Source organism: Natator depressus, chromosome 2 (assembly GCF_965152275.1).
Source record: "Natator depressus isolate rNatDep1 chromosome 2, rNatDep2.hap1, whole genome shotgun sequence".
Lineage (NCBI taxonomy): Eukaryota > Metazoa > Chordata > Testudines > Cheloniidae > Natator > Natator depressus.
The window spans coordinates 36470984-36497232 of NC_134235.1; the positions used below are offsets into that span (position 1 = coordinate 36470984).

General features: G+C 37.6%; 1 protein-coding gene across 1 annotated transcript in view; it reads left to right on the plus strand.

Moving 5' to 3' along the window:
• Nucleotides 1-24125, plus strand: part of UBR5 (ubiquitin protein ligase E3 component n-recognin 5) — a 138397-nt gene extending 114272 nt beyond the window's left edge. The window contains exons 43-59 of the mRNA XM_074944009.1: nt 336-508; nt 611-724; nt 1420-1640; nt 4400-4520; nt 4603-4701; nt 5121-5364; nt 7475-7586; nt 8434-8578; nt 8887-9017; nt 9690-9750; nt 11825-12000; nt 14840-14924; nt 16470-16625; nt 17099-17212; nt 19112-19256; nt 19934-20019; nt 21065-24125. Coding sequence (XP_074800110.1) covers nt 336-508; nt 611-724; nt 1420-1640; nt 4400-4520; nt 4603-4701; nt 5121-5364; nt 7475-7586; nt 8434-8578; nt 8887-9017; nt 9690-9750; nt 11825-12000; nt 14840-14924; nt 16470-16625; nt 17099-17212; nt 19112-19256; nt 19934-20019; nt 21065-21277 — 2396 coding nt within the window. The 3' untranslated portion in view covers nt 21278-24125. The remainder of the gene's footprint in view (nt 1-335; nt 509-610; nt 725-1419; nt 1641-4399; nt 4521-4602; nt 4702-5120; nt 5365-7474; nt 7587-8433; nt 8579-8886; nt 9018-9689; nt 9751-11824; nt 12001-14839; nt 14925-16469; nt 16626-17098; nt 17213-19111; nt 19257-19933; nt 20020-21064) is intronic.
• The last annotated feature ends 2124 nt before the right edge of the window (nt 24126-26249 follow it).

Here is a 26249-nt window from a genome sequence, read left to right on the forward strand (position 1 = left end):
CAGACTCTTCTGCCTGCAGCACCAAATGGCACTGTCAAGGGGAACAACGAAGAGGAGCAGCTCAGAGGACTTAATAAAATTTAGGTTTACTGGCAGTATACTGTAAAATTACTACAGGTTTAGGGTTAGAGACTGTGTTCTTGTCCCTCCCACTAACTGCCAGTTCAGCTTACATAAGCTACGAAATGTGTGATCCTCTAGTATATTTAATTTCAACTTTGGCATTTCTTGGCTTTTAAATCCTTCACTTCTCATCCTTCTTGTACTCTTAAAGTAAATTTTGTGTAACCTTTCCTAAGGTTTTTTAAGAGTAAAAACTTTTTTCTGATATTTAGGTGCTACACTTAATGACAAGGATGATGACTCCCTCCCAGCAGAAACTGGCCAAAACCATCCATTCTTCCGACGGTCAGACTCCATGACATTCCTTGGTTGTATTCCACCCAATCCATTTGAAGTTCCTCTGGCAGAAGCCATCCCCCTGGCAGACCAGCCACATCTTCTACAGGTGACACCAGAGACAGTATGCTTGAGGATACTTATTTGTCGTTTGTTTTTCATTTCTAACTAAAGTATGTTATTTACTCAGCATGCTTCTGTTAATTTTCAGCCAAATGCTAGAAAAGAAGATTTATTTGGCCGTCCAAGTCAGGGTTTATATTCATCCTCTGCCAACAGTGGGAAGTGCTTAATGGAAGTGACAGTGGATAGAAACTGCCTTGAGGTACAGTTATAGGAATTTTGTTTTATTTCAAAGTGTGGCTTATGAAAGCTAATACTGTGTAATCCCTTTTAAAACAAATAAGACCATTGTTGTGAATGCTTTACCATAGGGGAAGAATGAAGATAACTTTTAAAATAGTGGTGGGTCTAAAATAGCCTGGTAAAATTTTAAAACTTACAAAAGTATGTTCAAAATATATTTTTATTTGTTTGAAAAAACAACTTATTTTAAACAGATACCTTTAATAATCAAATGCATGCTCTGATTATTTTTTCAAGGCTACAGTAATTTTGGGGGATTTACTTGAAATGCTAATAAAACAAGACTATTTGAGAGAAAAAGGGAATAAAAAATTCCCACCTCTAGAATGTCCTATTTAGATCACCCAGAGCCTGAACTGCTGCTATCTTGAAGTGCTTTTGTGCTTGAAATTCTGCAATGTGTGGTCTGGGGACAAGCTAAGTCTATCATACATTAAGTGCAGTTCTGTCCTGTATAAATAAATAAATAAAATCAACAAGAAAATTATGTACAAAAGGTCTTCTAAAATTTTACACACTGGAATTGTGGTAGAAGCATATTCATCTACTCATGAAGGACAGTGTTCAGTTTTTTTTATTTTCTTCAGGATGTCTAATTCGAAAAGGTTCATGGTCTGCTTTTAAAATGTAATTAAATGACATCTCCTTGTTTAGGTTCTTCCAACCAAAATGTCTTATGCAGCCAATTTAAAAAATGTTATGAGCATGCAAAATCGGCAAAAGAAGGAAGGAGAGGAACAAAATGTGCCAACAGAAGAATCTGAGACTTCAAAACCAGGGCCTTCAGCTCATGATCTTGCAGCACAGTTGAAAAGCAGCTTGCTGGCAGAGATAGGACTGACAGAGAGTGAAGGGCCACCTCTTACATCATTCAGGTACTCAAGGAGTAAAATCAAATTGTTCTATAAAATAATGCTAAATTAGCATATAATCTTGCGGCGTTTCAAACCTTTAGTAAGAAACTTTTGGAAGTACTTAAGAGACTGAAAAATATTCAGGACACTTCTGAAACAGTTTCAAAGTTGGTTGGATGCAAAGTAGTGCCGACAGTTGAGCAGAGGTGGATAGGAAGATGAGTGAACTGGAGTGGAAGCCTTTTACTTCTTACATAGTTTGTATCCAGAGGAGGATTAATTGACTTTCTAGGTAGCCAAGTTCCATGCAGGAATTGGCACTATTACCGTCTGTACTGGGAATCTCAGCTGGGTACCAAAGATCATTTGATGGGTTTAGAGATTGAACTGCCTTCATTATTAGTCCCCTCCAGAAGAGAAGATTGAGGTACATAGGAAGAGTGGACAAGCTGGTGCTCTCACTGTTTGTTTTGCTACCTTTTCTAGATGGGACTTTGGTCTCTAAAGTAATGATCCAGCACCTTTTATAAGCACTAAAAGCATCCTTGAAAAAAAAAATCCACAAAAACCACATTGTTAGGAAATGGTTAATGTTGAAATGTGTAGCAGTGGAGTCTGCTTAACACCTAAAAATGTTATACTTTCCGTAGAATAATTCCTCAACTTACGTGGTGGTGTTTTTGTTTGGGTTTTTTTAACAAAATAAAATAAAATTTTAAATTTATTTATTTAAATTAAATTAATTTAAATTAAATTAAATAAATACATTTGGAAATGAACAGCTAAGGGATCCAGCAGCTTTGCTCATACTCTTTTTTTTTTTTCCTGTCACACCATGCAAGTTACAACACCCTATTGAACCTAAATTGTGCCCCTTTGCTGTGTTCTGAAATAATATATCTGTGTGTGTATACACATATATAAGATATAATATGAAACTTAGCTGAATATTTCATAACCATGAAATTCACAGGATTCATTAGCATAGATCAGAGCTCCATACATTTTATGTTTGAGTAATATTTTTATCAATGCACAGGTAAACGTTTTCCTTGGAATTATGAAATATAGTCAATATATGTTTTTTAAATATATATAGACATGGCTAATTGGTATGTTTACTGTTTATAATGAGTAATAGTAATAATATACCGTATTTTAAAGTACCTTGGAAACAGATTCCTTCGTAAAGAAAAGGAATTTTCCAATTCCCTAGTAATTTTAACTTTATGTATGTATGTATATATGCAAAGGAGGCAATCCTGAGACTGGGTAGGGAGAAGTTACTTGCATGGTAAGATGGAACGTAAAGAACTATGTGGCATGAGGAGAGTGGTTCACCTCAAGACTTCCCTGTTTTTGAGGGGTTTTTGAAGTAGAAGAATTACTTGGAAGACAGAATACATTTTCTAAGTGATAAGACTCCACTGATGCACACCTTAGCCTCGATTAGGAAATAGTTACGTTTTTGTTAATGAATTGTTTGTATAGTTGTTTTGGGTGCCATATGGTTAGGTTGGGTTGGCAAGTAAGACAGATTCCCTGAACATGTATCCTGTAACATTCCTATTTTCCTGCACCCACTTCTATGTCATCTCATGTGTTGTTCTTCTCTCTGGTTCTGCTATCCCTTTCATTTTCCCATGACGCACCACTTTCTCTCCTCTACATATGACCCCTTTTGTCGACTCTCTCTCCCAAAACCTCCATTCCTAAATCTGAAATTGTGTTTCCATGTCACCCCTCCATATGCCCCCTCTCCACTGCCACACTCTTGTTTCTGGCTCATCTCAGCAGCTGGAGTCAGGTGGTCATTTTTATATATCTGTAAGTGGTTTTTTTTTTTTTTTTTAAACGATGCTCTTTTTGCACTTAAATTCAGTTTCTAACACTCCCGACTCATCTCACATATATGCCCTCAAAAAAAAAAAAAAAAATCCTAAAAGGCAATTCTCAGTTAGATGAGCAAAACAAATCTGGAGTTTCAAGGCACCCCATCTGAGGAGATGATGAATGGGAAAAAGCATTAGAATAACGTTGGAGAAGTAAACAAAGCTAAACTTTTGTAACAGCGTAACTTTAAAACTCTGACTTTTACACAACTTCCTGAAAAAGCATATCCTGAGATGAGATGCAGCATGCAGAATTTCAGGAAGAGTGGTGTCTCTTTGGAGAAGTTTGGAAGGATTTGAAAATTAGGCATAAAATGGACAGCTGCTTACTCCTCCATTATTTTAAAAAATAAATAAATGGAAATTACCAACTTGGTTGGCACAGATTTATTTAATTGGGCAAGCTTTGAAATGTTTCTCGCCAGCTTTGTGCGATCTACTCCATCTCCTATGTATTACTTAACTCAGAGAAATGCCATAAGTTGCATGTGAGCTGATTTCTGAGCTGTATTTTTCAGGAGCTCTTCCAACAAAATCATATCCCTTATTGTAGGTTTCAGTTTTATTATCACTTAAAACTTTTTTTTTATAGGTGGTGACTGTCCTCAATAATTTACAATGCCACTTAAAGTTTAAATTTTGTCCAGAACTCAACAACAAATCATTTCATGTTTGGTATCTCAGCCTCTACATTTGAACTTTCAGTTCAAACCAGAACATGAGCCGCCCTGAAGCTCCTATTTCTAGGTGCTAGAAAATCAGGGAATTATTCCGAATGCAGTGATTTAAACAAAAGTAAAAATATACAACTGAGTACTATCAGAGGTTTAACTTAGTGTTTGCATTTTTTAAGTATTACAAGTTTGTTTTTTGTCCCTGTTCTACCAGGCCCCAGTGTAGTTTCATGGGAATGGTTATTTCTCATGATATGTTGCTAGGACGCTGGCGCCTTTCTTTAGAACTGTTTGGCAGAGTGTTCATGGAAGATGTTGGAGCAGAGCCTGGATCGGTATGTATTTTCTGTGTGGAAAATAGACCGCATTTTGTGTAATTAAATTCTACAGCTAATTTATTATTTTGTTTTTTTAAAGATCTTGACTGAATTAGGTGGCTTTGAAGTAAAAGAATCAAAATTCCGCAGAGAAATGGAAAAACTTAGAAACCAGCAATCCAGGGATTTAACATTGGAGGTAAAAAATTAGTTTTATTTTCCTGATTTATAACTTAATTAAAAGTTGAATGCAATGAAAACATCATAATATAATTTTATATTCTGTTGTTAAAGGTTTAACACACACTACAGCTATCTGTGTTTTAGTAATTTGATATAGGAAGTTATGTTTCAAATTCTGTAGGCAAACATTTTGGAACACTTTTCAAGGAGGGGACTCCGGTGTACTGAATAGTGCTGCGTTGCAGTTACTGTGTAGTGTTATGGATTCCTCCTTCTGGTGGCTCCTTCCAATCATAGTATTTCATGGGAACTTTTATTCTGAAATACTAAAAATCCTCTTGAAATAACATTTAAAGCTGAAATTAATATTTGATCTTTTGCTATGGCAATCATTACAGAAGGGTAAACACTTAATTTAGCCTATGTATTTGCTAGGTTGATCGAGATAGAGATCTTCTAATTCAGCAGACGATGAGGCAGCTCAACAATCATTTTGGTCGCAGATGTGCTACAACTCCAATGGCTGTTCACAGAGTAAAAGTTACGTTTAAGGATGAGCCAGGAGAAGGCAGTGGTGTGGCACGAAGTTTTTATACTGCCATCGCACAGGCTTTTCTATCAAATGAGAAACTGCCAAACTTAGACTGCATCCAGAATGCCAACAAGGGTACCCATACAAGTAAGTACCATAGAGAAGGTATTCCGTGGCTACCATTAATCATAACTTTGCACACGCTTTTCACTTTGGAATATTAACTCTGTTATGCCATCAGGGAGCTAAAAGTTCAATATACATTAGGAAAACCAGAAAGATGGCTAAATAACTTCTCCCCTTGATTCCCTGAAAATGTGAATCAGCCTTGACCTGAAGGAACTTCCTCCAGGCTGAAAGGATACATCCATTCAATTCTTTGCCTCTTGGTCAAAATTGCCAAAAAGGGATACTGATTTAGTATTTTTTGAGAGCTAGATACTTGTCCACTTAGAATCAGATCAAAGCCATCAACTTACTTCACTTAGAATATAAATTAGCCATGAGTATCTACTATATTTGGACATTGCCAATATGGTCATGAACAGACTACTGAAATGTGAAAGGCTCTATAGCCCATGACCATCCCATCCAGTCCCACTTTGTCCCTGAGATATGAGTGAAGTGGTATGCTATACCAGCACGTCTCTTGTAGAAATTTAAGTTCAGTTTCTGCAGAAACTAAATTTTTCATGGCGGGGAGGGGAATATCTAGTTCTTGCAATTTCCTAGAGATTCTGAACGTGTGCCGGTGCACTTCAGGAAGACTAAAATAACTCTGAGCTGCATGCTTACTGTCATAGCTGAGGTAAAAGATCCTAAATGTAATGGAGCAGCTGTGGGTTTGCTGTGGTGGGAGCCGGTCACATGGCAACTGTACTTGGACAGTTTGGTGTGGCTGGAGCAGTGCAGAAGAATGGAGAACATCACTGTGAGATTCAAACTCTAATCCTCTACTACTGAAGTCTGTGGACTTAAGAGTAGTGGCATGGAGTCACTCTACAGCTGTTCCTCACCTACACACTATTTGGGGGCCAGGATAATAGAAGAAGAATACTTAGTCCTGCCATGAGTGCAGGGGACTGAACTAGATGACCTCTTGAGGTCCCTTCCAGTCCTATGATTCTATGGTAAGAATGGCTCTGTTTCCCCACAGTTCCTCTTAGAACCTCTGCTCAGATCATTTTAGTTGGAATTTGTGTAGAGTTCTACATTTGATCTGAATGTATAAACTTTTTCTGTTTATCTTAGTTGTGTTAGCTGATTCCAAATAGCATCTTAAAGTCCATGTCAAAAATTCATTGATCGCTTTAGCAGAAACATCCAGCTGCTCTGGATTTGTGTACAAAGTCTGAATGAAATATCACCTCCTCTATCTCCATAACTGCTGTTTCTGCCTAACCCCAATATTTTTAAAGTCTCTCAGGGCATATCCACACTATAAACTTAAATCAACCTATGTTAAGTCAATTTACAGCCACTGTAGTAATTATTGCGGGTGGTTCGTGTCCACACTGATGTTCTTCTGAGTGCTTCCCCTTACAAGAGTGGCAGAGTGGGGGACTGAGAGCCAGGGCTCTCGGCTCCGTGTCCAGCTTCCTGCAGGAAGCCCAGCTGCCCTGTTCCCCTCGGCTCCCCACCGGGAACAGAGTGCCTGGGCGGCAGCCCACCTTGGAACGGAGACCAGGCAGCAGCCCAGCTGTGGAGCCAGCTTTCTTGTAAATTTACAAGAATGACAGCCAATAGATGTAAGTAACACAGAGTCTACAGGGACACTGCGTCGCCTTAACTACACCAACATAAGCCCTACGCCTCTCGTGGAGGTGGAGTTGTTACGTCAGTGTAGCAGGGCACTTACACAGGTGGGAGCAAGGCTGTAGTGTGTACCTAACATAATTAGGTCAACGTAAGGCATCTTACGCTGACCTAATGCTGTAGTATAGACTAGGCCTTGGAGTACATATAATAGTGATTAACCCTTTAACAGGCAGCAACCATTTGAAACAGCTTAATCACCGAGTCTGTGACATAGAAAACACATCCTTAGTATTTGAAAGCATATACCTGCCATAAGATTTCAAAAGCTGAAAAATAAACTTTTAACTAGATTTCAGTTTTGAATCCCATTGTGATCTGCTAAGCCATCTAGTCCACTAAAATTGTGCTCTTTTCCTGCACAAGCTATGCAATAAAGAGCTTGAAGTACATTGCATTGTATAAGTATGAGAAGTTTAAAACATTTTTTTCTTTTTTTCAGGTCTGATGCAGAGATTGCGAAATAGAGGGGAGAGAGATCGGGAGAGGGAGCGTGAAAGAGAAATGAGGAGGAGTAGTGGCTTACGAGCTGGTTCTCGAAGAGACAGGGATAGGTACATGATTTATCTGTAATTTATGTCCTGGTCACGAGTATTTTATGAAATAGATCAGCGATTCTCAAACTATGGGGTGGGTCTCCCAAGGGAGGTGTGGGAATGTGTCAAGGGAGGCGCAAACTGTGTGGGTTTTCTTGTGTGTGTGTGTGTGTGTGTGTGTGTGTGTTCTTCTTTTTTTTTTTTTTTTTTTTTTTTAAAGAGCTCTGACTTTCAGCCCTGGGCGGCTGGGTCTCATTCAGAAGTGCCGTGCACACCCAGAAGGCAGAGATAAAGGGGACAGCCGGAGCCCAGCTGTGGTGGTGGTTTATGTATTTGGGGGGGCCTAATCAAATAGGTTTGAGAACCACTGAAATAGATGAATGTCTATTCTAAAATTTGGACTCTCCTTTCTTCAAACTGAGAGGACACTACGCTTCTCTCTTTCAAGATAGAGCACTTATATTGAATAACTTTCCATATTCATTTTTTTAATATAAATACGTGATCTAATGAATACGCCCATTTCAGCATCACTAGACCATTGTTCAACCCCATCTCAAAAATCACTCCTGTCATTGCAGTAGCCAAGACAAGAAATGCATTACAAACACCACCATTGTTACTTGGTGGGTTGTCCACCTTGTTTCTCCAAAAGATTGACAGAATTCAACTCTGTTCCCTTCCCAAACCTTTATATCCAACTAACTACATGGAATATTACAATTGCACAAACTGGTCCATACTATTTTATCTGTACATAAATAATATTATCCAAGAGATTTGTACGTTTCCTTTGCAACTAACATAGTCTTATCAAGTTTCACAAAATATAAACCAAGAGGGATGTAAACTGTCATTTTTAAAGGGACTTTAGAAGACAACTTTCCATTGACACAAGGCCCTTTAGACCAGCCTCAGAAGGGAATCCTAGTGATGATCCTGATCCTCTTCCAGCACATCGACAGGCCCTTGGAGAAAGGCTTTACCCTCGTGTACAAGCAATGCAACCAGTAAGACCAATCTGCGCAGTACACTTAAGTCTATTGTTGTTGCTATGGGTATCTTTCACTTAAGATTTCTTTTCTTTATCCTATTCTTGTGAAATTCATGACTTATTAAAGTAGTTGAATTCTATAAGGGTATTTTTTTTCTCTTTTGTGACTTTCTCTAGTTTGTATTTCTACAACTTGTCATTTGACTCACAAATTTGTTTAAGTCTTGGGTGTGTTAAGATATGAAGGTTTTCAGAAAACCATATTTGAAAGTGAGTGCACTGAAGGAATGATGGGACAGTAAGATCTTGAATTCTTATTTCCAGGCATTTGCAAGCAAAATCACAGGTATGCTACTGGAGTTGTCTCCTGCTCAGCTGCTTCTGTTACTAGCAAGCGAAGATTCCCTTAGAGCAAGAGTTGATGAGGCTATGGAACTCATTATTGCACATGGAAGGTAAGGGATTAAATAAAGATTCAGATAAAAAAGGAAGGCTGGTCTTGTGGTTAAGACAATGATCTAGGATCCAGCAGATCTGGGTTCAGTTCCCTGTTCTGTCACAGATGTCCTGTTTGCCTTGGGCAAGTCACCTGATATTAGTACCCTCAGTTTCCCAACTGGAAAATAAGAAAGTACTTCCTCTTCCCCACAACTTCTACGTTGTCTGTTCAGATTGTAAACTCTTTGAGGCAAGGGCTACTTCTTACATTGTGTATGTACAGTGCCTAGCACAAAGAGACCATTATCTTGGTTAGGTATCTAGGTCCCATTGTTATATAAATAATATGGTATTCTTTTTTGTGTTTTGCTTTAAAACCAAAGTGGCGAGAAACTTCACTTTGCACAGTTTGTTTTCAGAACCTGGTTATAATGGCTTAGTATTCCTCCTGTCCAGCTGTAGAGATTGGTTGAGGAAACTCATCTGTATACATGCATAATAAAGAATTCGCAGTCTAGTTCCTTTCAAATTTTTCTTTACTAAATTCTGTTTTCAGAATCATATCTAGTTTTATTATTTTGACTTTTCATTAAAAAATAAACTTTTCTAGTTTCAGCTCAGAATGTGACTATTTAATTGATAATGGTAAATTAAATCTTGGCTTGCCTCTTCTCCTCCCCTCTCCCCAGGGAAAATGGAGCTGACAGTATCCTGGATCTTGGGTTGCTAGACTCTTCAGATAAGGTACAGGTAAGAGATCTGTTTTGCATTGGGTTCACTTGTGAAATGAAGGAAATTTAGGATCTAGTTATATTGGCTTGCCATAAAAAGATGTATGGTTTTTTTAAAATAAATGTAACAACCTGTAAGTGACCTGCCATTTTGCCTCAGTTGTCTCCTCTTGTCACATCAAATGTAGGGCTATCAAGTGATTAAAAAAATTAATCGCAGTTACTCGCACAATTACAAAGATTACTCGCGTGATTAAATAATAATAGAATTCCATTTATTTAAATATTTTTGGATGATTTCTACATTTTCAAATGTATTGATTTCAACTACAACACAGAATATAAAGTGTATAGTGCTCACTTTATATTTATTTTGATTACAAATATTTGCACTGTAAAAAACGAAAGAAATAGTATTTTTCAATTCACCTAATACAAGTACTGTAATGCAATCTTTATCATGAAAGTTGAACTTACAAATGTAAAATTATGTACAAAATATAATTGCATTCAAAAAAACAATGTAAAACCTACAAGTCCAGTCAACTTCAGCCAGTCACTCAGACAAACAAGTTTGGTTTCAGTTTGCAGGAGATAATGCTGCCCACTTGTTTACAATGTCACCTGAAAGTGAGAACAGGTGTTTGCATAGCACTGTTGTAGCCAGTGTCACAAGATATTTACATGCCAGATCCACTAAAGATTCATATGTCCCTTCATGCTTCAACCACCATTCCAGAGGACATGCGTCCGTGCTGATGACTAGTTATGCTCAATAACGATCCACAGCAGAGCAGACCGACGCATGTTCATTTTCATCATCTGAGTCAGATGCCACCAGCAGAAGGCTGATTTTCTTTTTTGATGGTTCGGGTTCTGTAGTTTCTGCATTGGAGTGTTGCTCTTTTAAAACTTCTGAAAGCATGCTCCCCACCTCATCCCTCTCAGATTTTGGATGGCACTTCAGATTCTTAAACCTTAAGTCGAATGCTGTAGCTATTTTTAGAAATCTCACATTTGACAAAACTCAAAGGTGGTACCAATCTGCTGTGGAAGTGTTTTTAAAACGAACGTGTGCTGGGTCATCATCCGAGACTGCTATAACATGAAATCTATGGCAGAATGCAGGTAAAACAGAACAGGAGACATACAGTTCTCCCCCAAGGAGTTCAGTCACAAATTTAATTAACGCATTATTTTTTTAATGCACATCATCAGCATGGAAGCACGTCCTCTGGAATGGTGGCCGAAGCATGAAGGAGCATTCGAATGTTTAGCATATCTGGCAGGTAAATATCTTGCAGTGCCGGTTACAGAAGTTCCATGTGAACACTTGTTCTCTCTTTCAGGTGACATTGTAAATAAGAAGTGAGCAGCAGTATCTCCCGTAAATGTAAACAAACTTGTTTGTCTTAGCGATTGGCTGAATAAGTAGTAGGACTGAGTGGACTTGTAGGCTCTAAAGTTTTACATTGTTTTGTTTTTGAGTGCAGTTATGTAACAAAAGATATCTACACTTGTAAGTTACACTTTCACAATAAAGAGATTGCACCACAGTACTTGTATGAGGTGAATTGAAAAATACTATTTCTTTTATTTATCATTTTAAAAGTGCAAATATTTGTAATAAAAATATAAAGTGAACGCTAGACACTTTGTATTCTGTGTTGTAATAGAAATCAATATATTTGAAAATGTAGAAAAACACTGAAAAATATGTAATACATTTCAATTGGTATTCTACTGTTTAACAGTGCAATTAATCGCCATTAATTTTTCTGAGTTAATCACGTGAGTTAACTGTGATTAATCGAAAGCCCTAATAAAGTAAAGAGTGTTTTTTTACTTATTCTTCGCTGAAAGGATCTGCTTCTTTAATTTGTTGTTTTTCAGAATAATGAAGTAACTGCTCAATTATTTAAAAATCCACCATTGCCAAATATTACCAGACTTTTGAAATGGCGAGACTCAAAAATCTTTTGGTCCAACAGTGAGCAGGTTTCAGTATTCAATGGGTAGCAAAAATAGGATAGACGTTTGATTTTTTTTTTTTAACTGAAATTCTAAATTAGCTTCTTAATCTTTTGTACTAGGAAAATAGAAAGCGACATGGCTCCAGTCGCAGTGTGGTGGACATGGAATTAGATGATACAGATGATGGTGATGATAATGCGCCACTATTCTACCAACCTGGGAAACGAGGTTTTTATACGCCAAGGCCTGGCAAAAACACAGAGGCAAGGTTGAACTGTTTCAGAAACATTGGCAGGTACAATATTAAGCTAGTTTGCTAGTCTTGTGTTCTCTTGGCATTTCAGATATTTCGGTAGCTTATATTTCTCCAAAGATAAAAGCTGTAATAGAGTTCTCATCTTGGGTTTGAAATCATGTGGGGGAACCTGAACAACTCAGTCTGTTAAATCTTGAGAGAAATCTTCAATTTTTGCAATAATACCCCTCAACATACGTACGTGTGTGTGTGTGAGAGAGAGAGAGAGAGGAAATAAAATGTTAGTAGCATCAGATTTATTGCACCATTGGCATTTCAGGTCCCATGACTCCCTGGTCTCAGAGGACATAAACTTTCTGTAAAAGGCAACTATTTTGCTGATTTCTTAAGCTAAAATTTGTATCTTTGTGCTTTTGCTTTCCCTGCCTCCTTTTTATTTTGCAAGTATGTCAGAGAAGCAGGACCTTAAAGTGCCCCAGTACCATCCACATTATGTCTAAGATGCACAGCCAGCAGAACAGACAATAACTGTCTTGGCTTTGATATCTGTGTCCAGATGTCAACATGGGCTCTGAAGTTCAAAAGTGAGTTTCCCTGAAATCATTCCTGGTTCTCCTTCTCTCTCTCTTCACACCCCTGCTCGCGCACGCGCGCTCTCACTCTCACACGCACGCAGTTTTCATAGGCAAACAGTCCTCAAATAAACAGTTGAGCATCCTTGCTGGACATCATGACTATCAATATTTCCCACATTGGTAAAGCTCTTACAAAATAGGTGCTCAAGCTGTGTTTCCACAAACAACCTGCTAGCTCTGGTATAGATGGACTCCAGGACCCTGCTCATGTTGTTGGGCACTGACTTGAGAGGGAAGGGGGAAAAAAAAAAAAGGCTTCTCTTCCCAAGAAAACAAGGTGTGTATCAGGTAGAACTCGCTCCAAAGACATTTCACTTTTCTAGACTTCTCAATGCTTATTCAAGTGTTCTTATATATGCCTTCATCACCTTATGTCTGTATAATAGCAGTGCAGTGTACTTGGGTATGAAGACACCAGTCCTTGGAGAAACTCCAACTAGTACAGAACCCTACGCTGCATTCCTCAGCAACACTGGCTACTTTGAGCCCATCAGACCTGGCCTCTGCTCTATATGTTGGCTTTCCAGAGACTATTGAGTAAAGTTCAAGATCTCAGTCCTTACCTTCAAGGAGCTTAGTGGCATGGGCCCAAAATGTTTAAAGAGACTGCTTAAAGCTCCAGGATGAGGACCATGGTCAAGAACTCTACTTCTGTGGCACAGTGGAACTTTCTACCACAGGGATAAAGCTTGTCTGTGCAGGAGACTAAGCTTTCTCAGTGACTAGTCTGACTGTGGAATTAACTATGTCACAAATTAAGGGCTGTCACAAACCTCACCACGTTCCACTCCAAATTCAAGGTGCTCTTCTTTCACCTTGTCTTCTCTGAAATAAACGCATAGGTGTGTGTGTGTGTGTTAGTTAAACAAAACACTACACTGCACAACTTCTCTCCCTCGGGAGTGATGAGAGAAGGAGACTAAATGACATATGACAGAATTTAGTTGTATTGCCTAACACTGCTTGAAGGTTCTCAATACTGTGTCGATGAGGGCAGAATAAGAGCCTATTGTAGGATAGGATGAAGTCCTCTAATTACACTATTTCATACAGTAAAGGTAACTTTTCAGTTCTGAATATATTGTGGGGCCTGGTGTTGTCTCCCTACCATGTTGCTTCATCTCCACTGAAAATGTATGTGACAGAAGGTTGCTTCTGACATCTGTCATTGTTCCTTTGTGGGATCATGTGCTTCAGAACAAGGCTTGTGACTAGTGTTTGCTCTCTTGAATAAGTCAGTGAATGTTTTTGCACCCCATTGGCACTAATGGACTCAGTGCACCTAACTTTGAAGTAGGTGATCATGAGGAAAAACATGCGGGATTGCTCTGCTGAGGCGCTTTTTAGAGCGAATTTGTGGAAGTCCATAGGCTTATGGCTGGAGAAGAATGACACCCTTAAAAATCCACTCGCTTCTTGATTGTTTTCACTCCAGTACAGCAGATTCTCCTAATTCCAGAAGAACCATGTCTGTGTTTTTTATTGTAACAACTGAACCCATAGCTTCAAAGCTCATTCAGTCATTTAATATTTACTTACACAGCCAGACTCATAATTTTCCAAACAGATTTATAGGGCAGGTATGTAGAGTTCTTTTCACACCTTTATGAAGTGTAATTGATCAGCCAGAAGGCAGCCGTCAAAATTCATTTTAACAGCCTTTTTGCAGAAACAGTTTTTGCCTAAGTTGTCCTGTCTGTGTGTTTTTTTTTGTTTTGGTTTTTTTTTTTTTTAAATTTTTGGGAACCCTCCTATTTTATCCCTATTTTTGCTGAGACTCACATAAAATAGGTTAATTGTTTTCTTTCCACTAACTTTTTATATTCTTGGTTATTTTTGGATATTTTCTTTCATAGAAATATCTGTGGAGATTTTTAGTCTCCAGGAGTGGAGTTCTGTTGCAGCAGGTATTTTTGAGGAAGTGATCCTTCTTTACCCATGATTGTTCTTTCAGGAAAAATAGCGTATTATTTATTTTTTTAATCAAGCTTCCTAGAAAAACTCTCCCCATGGGATGAGGTACTGTATGCACCATTTCAGAAACAGTGATTTATTTTGGGGGATGTTGGCATTGGGAAATCTTAAATATGAGGTTTTATAATTGGAAGCTAGCTTCAACCTGAATTCCAGAGTTAATTATTTTATTTTTTTTCTTGTTGAAATATTCAGGAAACTCTTTTGAATCCCACTTTTTTAAACAATTTCCTTTTGTGATTTTCTAATAGTACTCTTTTTGTTCTCAGAATTCTAGGATTGTGCTTACTGCAGAATGAACTATGTCCCATCACGTTAAACAGACACGTTATCAAAGTTCTTCTGGGGAGAAAAGTAAGTTGATCAGACATCTGAATTGCCTTTAAGTACATAAGATTTAGTTCTTAGAATTTTTTTTTTTTTTTTTTTTTTTTTTTTTTTTACAAAGTATATGTTTTGATGTTAACACTGTGCTTGTTTGGCGATACTAGATTTAATTAAAGCAGTTTTGATTTTTTTGTTGTCTTACAATTAAACTGAGTTTGCCAAGTGGATGCCAAGGAATTGACTGAGGCGGGTTTCCAATGACATAATGTGCGCGCTCGCTCTCTCTATATATACGTCTGTATCTATCTGTCTCTATTAATTACATATTTAAAATGGGACAGGGTTGATCTCCCTTCTCTTTTTTTGCTCGTGAAGTTGAAGAACCAGTGCTGTAGCATTAGTTCTCTCTTGCTCTTTCTATGTTAATATTTTCAAAAAGGCATTTTGTTTAACAATTGAGAGAATTCTTTAATCAGATTTCAAATTCTGCTTCAGGTATAGACATAAAGTTTAAATGCAGTCCAGCAATTGCCTATGTTTTAACTGTTTTAGGTCAAGATCACATTTTTATTATCTTTTGGCAATATACCTCTCAATATGGTGCCTGATGCAACAAACTAAACAAAGTTTTCCATTATCCCTGGCCTTCATTTTGGTGTTTGTCCTTTTTTTTTTTTTTTTTTTTTTAATAATGACTGGCTCTGATGGCTAAAATGGATATGATTTTAACAAATGGGGCAGGGGAATGGTGACAATGGAGCAAGCGGGTATGGATGCACAAGAACACCCAAATCCCTTTCCAAAACAGAAGGACGATCTCCTTGCTCTACCATCTGAGTAAAAGCCTCCTAGGGTTCCCTCATGACGACAGCAGAGGAGTGGGCAACATGGGAAAAATGAGAAGCACCAAAATTCCCTGTAGTTGAGTTTAGGGGCACCACAAAGATGGAAAGACAGATAATCGATAGAGCAAAAGCCCCCAAAATGGGGCAAAAAAGGAAAGGATCTGCTCAAAAGATCTGCTTGTTGAGGGTGAGGAGGGCAACTACTGGGCACAAAAAATGTCCACCTAAAGGAGTTTACAGCTGCTGGGAAGAAGCTTTCTTTCTGTGAAGGTGCAGGTGAATTTTCCTTCCAGAGTTTTAGGGAGTGTGGAGATGAGGAAAGGAGTGGTGACACATGTGACCCCATTTTCAAATCCTTTTGAAAAATCCACCAAGGTCTGTTCTGACCCAAGCTGATTTATGGAAAGGATACGTTCCAAGAGTTCAGTTGCCTAGATCTATAGTCATTCTTAGTGTGGGCAAATACTTTACAACCTTCTCTGTGCTTTGCCAATGCACTTCAATCTGGTGTTATGTTCCTGCACCTCAAAATCAGGATGAGAATGGAAATTACATTTATTTATTGATTGATTGATTGCCATTCTTTCCAAGTGTTTGAGTAAATGCCTCATTATATGGCTATTTAGGTGCCTTATGCTAGTGTACATATTGTATCAGTTCTAGATCTAATTATGTTGAATATATTTATAAAAACAATGCTACATATCAAACATCTACCTTATTTTAGGTGAACTGGCATGACTTTGCTTTTTTTGATCCGGTTATGTATGAGAGCTTGCGGCAACTTATCCTAGCCTCCCAGAGCACGGATGCTGATGCTGTTTTTGCAGCAATGGATTTAGCATTTGCAATAGACCTGTGCAAGGAGGAGGGTGGAGGGCAGGTAGGTGCAAGCTGAACTTGACTTTACAGTTTAATGTTACTTGTTCATAGCCTGTCAAACCCCAGACTGTAGATTTAAGGTGAGATTTTCTAAACTGCATAAGTGTTCAGGAGCCCAAGACCCATTGAAAGTCTGTGGGATTTGTGTTCCTGAATCACTTAAGTGTTTCTGAATATCCCACCCCTAGTATTTATGGGCTGTTTAATATAATCTAAATGAGAAATCAGCAGTACCAGTATTATTGGTCTCATCACGAGGACTGGTTTTAAATGTAAAACTTCTGTTCATGGTAATGGTAATAGTCCGAACCAATAACCCACTGAAAACTTGTTTTAAGAGTGAAAAAGCTGTGTAACACCACAATATATTTACTGCATACAGTAATAGAAATGATACTCTTGTTTTAACTGTTTCTTTTTTCTGCGTTTAAAGTATGTTTTTAAATCCTCTCCCCTTTTGCTATTTCATCATAGGTTGAACTTATCTCCAATGGTGTAAATATACCGGTCACCCCTCAGAATGTTTATGAATATGTCCGGAAATATGCAGAACACAGAATGTTGGTAGTAGCAGAACAACCTCTACATGTAAGTGCTTTGTAGTGTTTTGGAATGATTCTGTCTATTTCTGCATATGCCGCGTTCCATTCCAAGTTGTCCAGCTTCTGAAGGGTATTAATCTTTGTTTCTTGTTACACAGTTGCTAACTTAATTATGTGGAGAGCTCGATTACCCTAAAAGCTCATTTGAATAGAAAGAAGGATATAAATTCAAAGGAAAAATTAAAGTTAGCTCAATGACTAGTTAAACTTCAGCATTTACATATAGATTAAAAAATTAATATCTTGAATTTACATAACATGTATACTGGGGAAATGCTTATCTTCAAAGACATATGGATTCTGTAAAATCTTCCATTTTTCTATATTTCTTTGTCAGCCTAGATTTATTTAACCTCTTAGCTCAGAGATAGAACAAGCCAAACTCTGACAGCATAGAGTCACTGGAGCTTCTGGCCTCCTTATGCCTGCTCTGTGCAGGATCAGTGTGGCTAGTGACAGCAGAATTTTTGTTCTTACCATTGTTGATTTTTTTTAACAAGAAAAATGACCAGAATCTGTCTCAAATTATATTAAAAGTAAAACTTTGTCTTGTTTTTAGAAGCTTGTTTTGAAATAAAAGATTAGATATAAAAATATTTGCTTTGTGATCACTGATTCAGAGACCAGTGTTTAGGGCAATTTACTGGGCTGCTAAACTGTTTCCAACCATTGTAGGCCGTGGGATATTAGACTTTGAAAATATATTGTCCTTATTGTCATTTGCCCTCCCCACTTTCCCGTGCCCCAAATTGCAGTTCTGACATGATTTATCAGTTAGTATCTCCTGAATATTCATTTCAAAAACATAATAATGGCCATAATAGGTCAGACCAAGGGTTCATCTAGCCCAGTATCCTCTTATCCAACAGTGTCTGGTGCCAGATGCTTCAGGGGGATTGAGTGATCCATCCCCTGTTGTCCAGTCCTGGCTTCTAGCAGTCAGAGGTTTAGGGACACCCAGAGCATGGGGTTGTGCCCCTGACTATCTTGGCTAACAGTCGTTGATGGACCTGTTCTCTGTAAAATTATTTAATTCTTTTTGAACCCAGTTATACTTGTTGCCAGGAGATTTTGAAGGTCAAGAGTGCTGTGGGTTGACTGCATTATGTGAAGTAGTAGTTCCATATGTTTGTTTTAAAATTGGCTGCCTATTAATTTCATGAAGTGACCTCTGATTCATGTGTTATGTGAAGAGGGTAAATAACACTTCCCTATTGACTTTGTCCACGCCATTCATGATATTATAGACCTCTATCATATTCCCCCCTTAGTTGTCTCTTTTCTAAGATGAACAGTCCCCGTCTTTTTAATCTCTTCTCACGTGGAAGCTGTCCATACCCCTTCTCATTTTAGTGGCTTTCTAATGAGATACAGCTACAGCATTAGTTTTTAAGTCTAGTGGTTCTCAAAGTGGCAGATTTTTAAAGCACTCTCATAATTCAAGGAAGTGGGAATTTCAGGTAGAGGGCAGCAAGGTAATAAAAAGAATTGTGGATATATTGTAACTGAGTAGGACATAGAAAAAACGGCTATATTGAAAAGTTCAAATTCCAGTGAGAGAGAGAGCACTTGTTTGTACTACCAGTGGTTTGCAAGGTGCCAACCTTAAAAATAATTGTCACTGGTTCCCTTAGTCTAGTCTAGCAATGTTTGTTGCTGGTCTAGGCCTGAATACTGGAAGTTCTAGACCATGGGCCCATATAGCTTCCATTCAAAAAAACATTTTTACCATTTGAGATTGAACATGGAAGAGGTGAATGGCCAAGAGGAAAATCAACTGATATTTGTGAGCTGTGAACTTCCTTGTATGTAACTTCTCAGAGATTCACTTAAACAGTAGCAAAAGTGATCAGTGTAAAGTGAATTGTGTGACTCTTTCTTTCAGGCAATGAGGAAAGGTCTGCTGGATGTGCTTCCAAAGAATTCATTAGAAGACTTGACAGCAGAAGATTTCAGGCTTTTGGTAAATGGCTGTGGTGAAGTAAACGTCCAAATGCTGATCAGCTTTACCTCTTTCAATGATGAGTCAGGTATGAAATACGTAGTCTGTTTAGGAAATGAGCTGTACAGCCAGAAATTTAGCATTATTCACCTGTCTGTCCTTTATATAGAGATGGATAGCAAAGATAATTTTTTTTCAACTTTTTCTAAGCTTAAAACTAGCTCTGTTCATTGACCTTAATGATGGCTCTAAATATAATATTTTAAAAGGATTTTCAGTGTGCCGGACCCTATTATTTGCCACTTTTAAGCATCTTCACTCAAAATGGAAGAGAACAATACACAACTCTTTCCAGGGTATCACTATATAAATAATCCATCAGAATGCAAGGAGAGCAAATTATGGGTTTTGCTATTTTTTCCTGCCAAATCCTGGCCTGACCATATATTTAGAGTTATGATTGATGTAGTGTAATATTTTTAAAGCAATATTTCATTGACCTGTTACGAACTTAGATACAACTAGTTAGTAAATCATACGGTGTCTTAATTTTATTAGTAGTTTACACCAGTGTTCTTCAGTCTAGTCCTTTAATGTAAACACTTTTGAATGTGTGTTTGACATAGAATTGTCCTTGTTCCTGGTGTGCCGGTTTTGTGGGGAGGGGTAGTGACCCTAAGTATTTTACTTGCTGGTGTATATAAAACTTGTGCTCTAAATGTTCATTGTCAAATACATTTAATTTAATTATTCTGTTTCAAACAGGAGAAAATGCTGAGAAGCTTTTGCAGTTCAAGCGTTGGTTTTGGTCCATAGTTGAGAAGATGAGTATGACAGAAAGACAAGATCTAGTAAGTTGTCCTTCCCCTGTAAAAGGTTGCTTAAGACTGTTTTTCAACAATCAGTATTGCTTTTTAGTATTTTTTTTTGTTTGTTTTAACGGAAAGGTTTTCTACACTGGTAGAGTGGCAAAGTAAGTACTAGGGAGTTAGTGCACTAGGCTTTCAACTCTGGAGACTGAATATGAAACCTAGCTTTGTTCACAAGAAAATTAATATTGGTGTATCTTTCTTTGTCCATATCTCAGAACTCTCAAGCATATATGCAGTCTATGTTTGAGAGGTTTCACACTAACAGGTGGTCAGAGCATCAGGTTTGAATTGCGTTTATGGAGGATTGGAAAAGTTTGCTTGTTGTGTAGTGTATTCACCCACTTTTTTAAAGTGTTCTCTTTTGATCACCTCAGAGATGTGAACCTTCTCATTTTTGAATGAACTGCAAAAAAGAAAACAAGGACTGGTGTAAAAAGAGGAAAATCTAGAGCAGATTGGTTTAGGCAAAGAGAACTCAGGGTGCAATGCAGTATTCACTTTGCTCTGCAAGAGGATATTTCACACTTCTAATACTTTTCAAGTAAACTCTTGGTACTGCAATTGCTAGCTATTAATGCATTTGGTATCAGTGCTGTATTTTATAGTAATTTGATCATAAAGTGGCTAATTCGATTATATATAAAAGTTTCTGATACACAGACATTATCCTCTTCCCAAAAGGACGGGAAATCCCAACTTCCTGCACCAAGATGTGGTTAATATCATTTGGAGAGTGTTGCTTCTTTTGATAAGTTGCTTTGATAAATGTGGTATTATATATTTGTAGTTGAAAGAAGAGAGGAAATGACTGGGAGTTTAACATCATAATAGTACACAGTGTAACCACTGAGTCTCTACACTACAAGGAATGTTTTATGTTCAAGCACCATGACTGCCCTGTGACTTTCCCATTTTACTCATGTCAAAATAATGATCAGTATGTGATACCAATGTTTATACCACGGAGTCAGTTTAAATATTTCTAGACCAGCAAAAGTTACAGCCTACTTTTCTATTCTTTTAGGTTTACTTTTGGACATCAAGCCCATCATTGCCTGCCAGTGAGGAGGGATTCCAGCCCATGCCATCCATCACAATAAGACCACCAGATGACCAACATCTTCCTACAGCAAACACTTGCATTTCTCGCCTTTATGTCCCACTCTATTCCTCTAAACAGATTCTGAAACAGAAATTGTTACTCGCCATTAAGACCAAGAATTTTGGTTTTGTGTAGAGTATAAAAAGTGTGTATTGCTGTGTAATATTACTAGCTAAGTTTTGTAGATTTTTCCATTTGTCTATAAAAGTTTATGAAAGTTAATGCTGTCATACCCCTGGTGGTACTTTATTGATTAAATGCAAACATTCCTGTACTAAGTTTGTAACCTACAGGCCTAAGGAGAACTAGCAATGTTTGACTGTAACAGTTCGCTAGTCAATAACTTCTTGGCCTAACCCCAGCCAAAGATGACAGCAGAACAATATAATTTACACTGTGATTTATCTTTTTGCTGAGGGAAAATATGTAAAATGTTCAGAAAATTCACTGCTGCCTTTGTGAAAAGTGTTTCAGCAAAGGTTCTTGTATAGAGGGAGTAGGGAATTTCAAAATAAAAAATTAAGTATGTTCTGTGTTTTATTTTAACTTTTTTTATGGTGTTTAATTTGTGGTTGGCTGCAGTTGTGTATCATGTATATTGAACTTGTAAAAAGTTCTTCACAGTTCAGATCCAAGAGTTGGAATCATTCACTTTTACTTATGAAACCACTTTCATTGCAATTTCTGTTCTGATTGCATTGAACTCTGGCACATTAGATCCCATCACTAATATTTTGCATGTAATCTGTACCTTTAGTGAGGTTTTTTGTACATATGATGAGGCCAATGCACATTATTTCATAGTTCACAGTCAACATTTTTGTATCCCTGTTTCAGTAAGCAGACAGTCAGGAGATTGTTCCACTTCCAGTTATAACCAGACACTTGAACTGCGGTATCTCAACTGTGTAAACTCAGCCTGGGCACTTTCTGGTAACTGTAAAATGTTTATAAGATCATGATTATTGAAGATACATTTTGGAAAATTTTAATGTTCGTGAGCAGCTTAACTACTTTTGTATCTAGCCTTTTTTAAGTATCTTGTTACAGTTTTTTAATAAAGAAATTATAGACAAAATACCAAGTCATATTGAAGACACAATAGTTTTTATTTATGTAACTCTGAATATTTTAGTTTAACAGCCTACACCAGACACAGTTGTCCATTAAAAATCTCAATTTCTTAACTGAAAAATTTATCTGCATCTGCACTATATAATAAACAATAAATAAATAAATAATGGAAGCAGTTCAGCCCACATTTTACAGTTAGCAGAGAATCCTGAATGGAGCAAGCCAGGCAATCCCTTCTCTTCACAAAAATGCAGAATTTAAGGGAAAGTTTCTCCCTAATAATCAAAATAGATTATGATGGAATAAATCTGCAGATTCATTGTAGTGGGACCTAATGTATTTCCACTCTTTTTTAATAAAGCGATTATTGGTTTTACAAGGGTAGTCTTTGAACATATAGTAGCCTAGTACTTTTGTCATTAAATTCTTAATGCTTTAATGATTTCCATTATAAATGTTGGAAGGCCATTAGTAAAGAAAGGAGCACCTTTGGCTGCCCTTGCTATCAAATTGTGATGCTTACTAAGACTTAATAGAATAGACTGATGATGATGGGTTTTGATGAGACTTTATTGTTCTACTTTTCCCTGCACTCTGAGACTCCATATTGCAATGACCTTTCCTTGCTGAGGGGTGCTAAACTGGTTTTCCACCAAAATTGGTTAATGCCACTTTGAGTGCCAAGCGGAGGTGGATGGCCAAAAGTGACCTAAGCTCCTTCCTTTTTCCACCCTACTGAAAAATGCAGCATCCTGCTTCTGTAGCACCTCTAAATCTTGCATGCATGGAGGAGGGCTTGGGACCATAACTCTGATCACCATGTGTGCCACTTTGACTCTGAAGATTGTTTTATAAGACTAACTCTTCTAGACTTGCTTAGTTAAACTACAGGTGCACCAAGTAAACCAAGAGAAATATTTCCACATGTATTAATGAAATAATAATAGCATTCCCAAGAACAGCCCTCATAGGCACGGGGGAGGTTTCAAGTGGTTAGGTAATGGGGACTGGGAGTCTGGTATTTTGGATTCCGTTCCTGTATCTGCCACTGTGACTTTCAGCAAGTTATTTTAGACAAACCCTCAGCTCAAAGACTTAAACACATGCTGTACTGCTTTTACTAGAGTGGTGTATAGTTAAAGCAGTACAACCTCCCTGATGTGGGTGCAGTTATATACTGGTATAAAGGTGCTTTATACCAGTATAGCTATTCCTGCATGGGAAGGGAATACACTATACAGGTATAAGGTACCTTTATACCAGTATAACTGTGCACGCTAGGGGTTGCACCACTATAAATACTTCAGTAAAAAAAAAATCACAGCCCTAACTGAAATAGTTCATATTGGTACAAAAACTGTAGATCAGGCCTCAGATTCACAGTCCATAAAATAAAGAAGCTGCCTCCCTCTCAAAAGCTTTGTGAGGCTTAATGGTGTAAAACTCATCCAAGATCCTCTGATCAAAGGCCGTATGTAAGTGTAAAGTATTGTGTATATATGTATTGTGTGTATATGTATAAAAATGTATGTGTATGTATAACATATAAATATATGTTATATGTATATATATTTCTGTATATAGCATAAACATTTTTTTAAAACCTGTACTGTATAGCTAGGCAGAAACTACACAGGTAACTAGTCTTATACAGTAGTTCACCATATATACACAACCAAGGCACTCTGATGACATAAGCAGAGGGATAAACCAGAATAATTTATGTTGCCATCATTGACTTGAAATGTGTATGTTGCTTTATAAAATAGCTTTTCTCTGTATGGTATATTTAAGCAATATCAAGGTTTTTAATAAGAAAAATGTTTATTAAAATCATACACCTTGTTTCCCTTTGACTTAAGCCCTTCTGTTAGTTTATTTTTAAGATGCGGTAGATAAATAAAAGGAAAAAAAGGAGAAAAGTTTGCAATATTTCAGTTTTATGGCCTAATTCCTCAAGTGTTCATAATTCTCTAAGTAGTACAGCAGCCTCCAATAAAATGTCAACATTTGCCAACAGATCAATAGTTGGTTCCTATTGTAATGATATACCACATCATGATAACCTGGCGAATTCTGGATTTTAATGGTAGTCACTGTTCAAATAATCATACACTTCACCTAAGTTAAATTCCATGTTGCAACCCTGTTCTGGGATTCTAGATTTTAAAAAATGATCTGTTTTTTTTCTCATACTTAGCTGGTATAATTTCCCAGTTTGGCTTTGAAATGACAACTGTTTTTTGCTATTGCAAGTGAGATTTCTGTTCATGAAATCTAAAAGTGGAGAGAAGAGTAATAGACTAGAAAATTTGCAAGCAAAAGCAAATGTATTTCTTGCAGAATTTTAGTTATTTCAAACGCATGAGAAACTGGACTTTACTCTTCCCTTCCAAAGATAAGTGTGGGGTTTTTTAATTGTAAAAGCATGGACTATATACAAAACTAATGCGGTATTCTGATTTACTTAAAATTCACCCATCCAAGGATGAGCCAGGGCAGAAAATGTTAAAATGCCCTTCATCTTTAATTCTATCATTCAAATGGCGGGCGGGGGGGAATGATGCAGGTCATCCAGTCCCTCTCCCTGTAGTTGCTGTACTGTTATCTATGGTAGGTACATCTTCTAGGTATCTATTGATGGGGTCTTTTGTAAGAGCCCTTGGAATATCATTCCACAGTCTAATATGTCCCTGAGTCAGGAAGCTTTCCCTGCTATTCTACCTAAAATTTCCTTTTGTAATGTCATCCTGTCATAACCAATATGTAGTATATATCATAATTATACACCTTCCACTATCCTTAATAGCTCCTTTCCATTCTGTGTTTACACTCTTTAGATTTTTATCTCTCCCTCCCTTTGTCTCTAGACCACGTTCAATATACTTAACTTTTAATTTTTTCCTCATTCGTCAGTCCTTCCAGCCGTCTTAAAATTGTTGCTGCTTTTCTCTGTACTCCCTCCAGTTTCTTTCTACTAGTGGTTTGCCCAGGACTGGTTATGATATAGTCAAATCCCCAGTTATCCAAATTTCAGTTTCTGACATTTGTCCCAAATCCAAATGTTAAAACTGAAATTTGTTTATCTTAAATTGATCGTATGAAGTTTTTAGAGGGCCCTCTAAGACCTTTGGATAATTGAAAGGGAATCATGTTCCTGATGCAGCTGCACCAAAGCTGTGTAGAGAAGATAGTACATTCCTGATTTGTGAAATATCTCTGCACCCCAAAACTGTGGCAGCCTTTTTTGTTGCCGCCAGTTACATTACAAACTATTCCCTACAGTAGACTTGGTCAAACTGGACAGTCTCTACGTAAAAGAATAAATGGACACAAATCAGATGTCAAGAATTATAACATTCATAAACCAGTCGGAGAACACTTCAATCTCTCTGGTCACGCAATCACAGACATGAAGGTCGCTATCTTACAACAAAAAAAACTTCAAATCCAGACTCCAGTGAGAAACTGCTGAATTGGAATTCATTTGCAAATTGGATACTATTAATTTAGGCTTAAATAGAGACTGGGAGTGGCTAAGTCATTATGAAAGGTAGCCTATTTCCCCTTGTTTTTTCCTACCCCCCCCCCCCGACGTTCTGGTTAAACTTGGATTTATGCTGGAAATGGCCCACCTTAATTGTCATGCACATTGTGGGGAGAGTGGTCAGTTTGGATGAGCTATTGCCAGCAGGAGAGTGAGTTTGTGTGTGTGTTGGGGGGGGGGGGTGAGGAAACCTGGATTTGTGCTGGAAATGGCCCACCTTGATTTTCATGCACGTTGTAGGGAGAGTGGTCACTTTGGATAAGCTATTACCAGCAGGAGAGTGAGTTTGTGTGTGTGTTTTTTTGGGAAAAAAGGGGGGGGGGGAGAAAACCTGTATTTGTACTGGAAATGGCCCACCTTGATTTTCATGCACGTTGTAAGGAGAGTGGTCACTTTGGATAGGCTATTACCAGCAGGAGAGCGAGTTTGTGTGTGTGGTTTTTGGAGGGGGGTGAGGGGGTGAGAGAACCTGGATTTGTGCAGGAA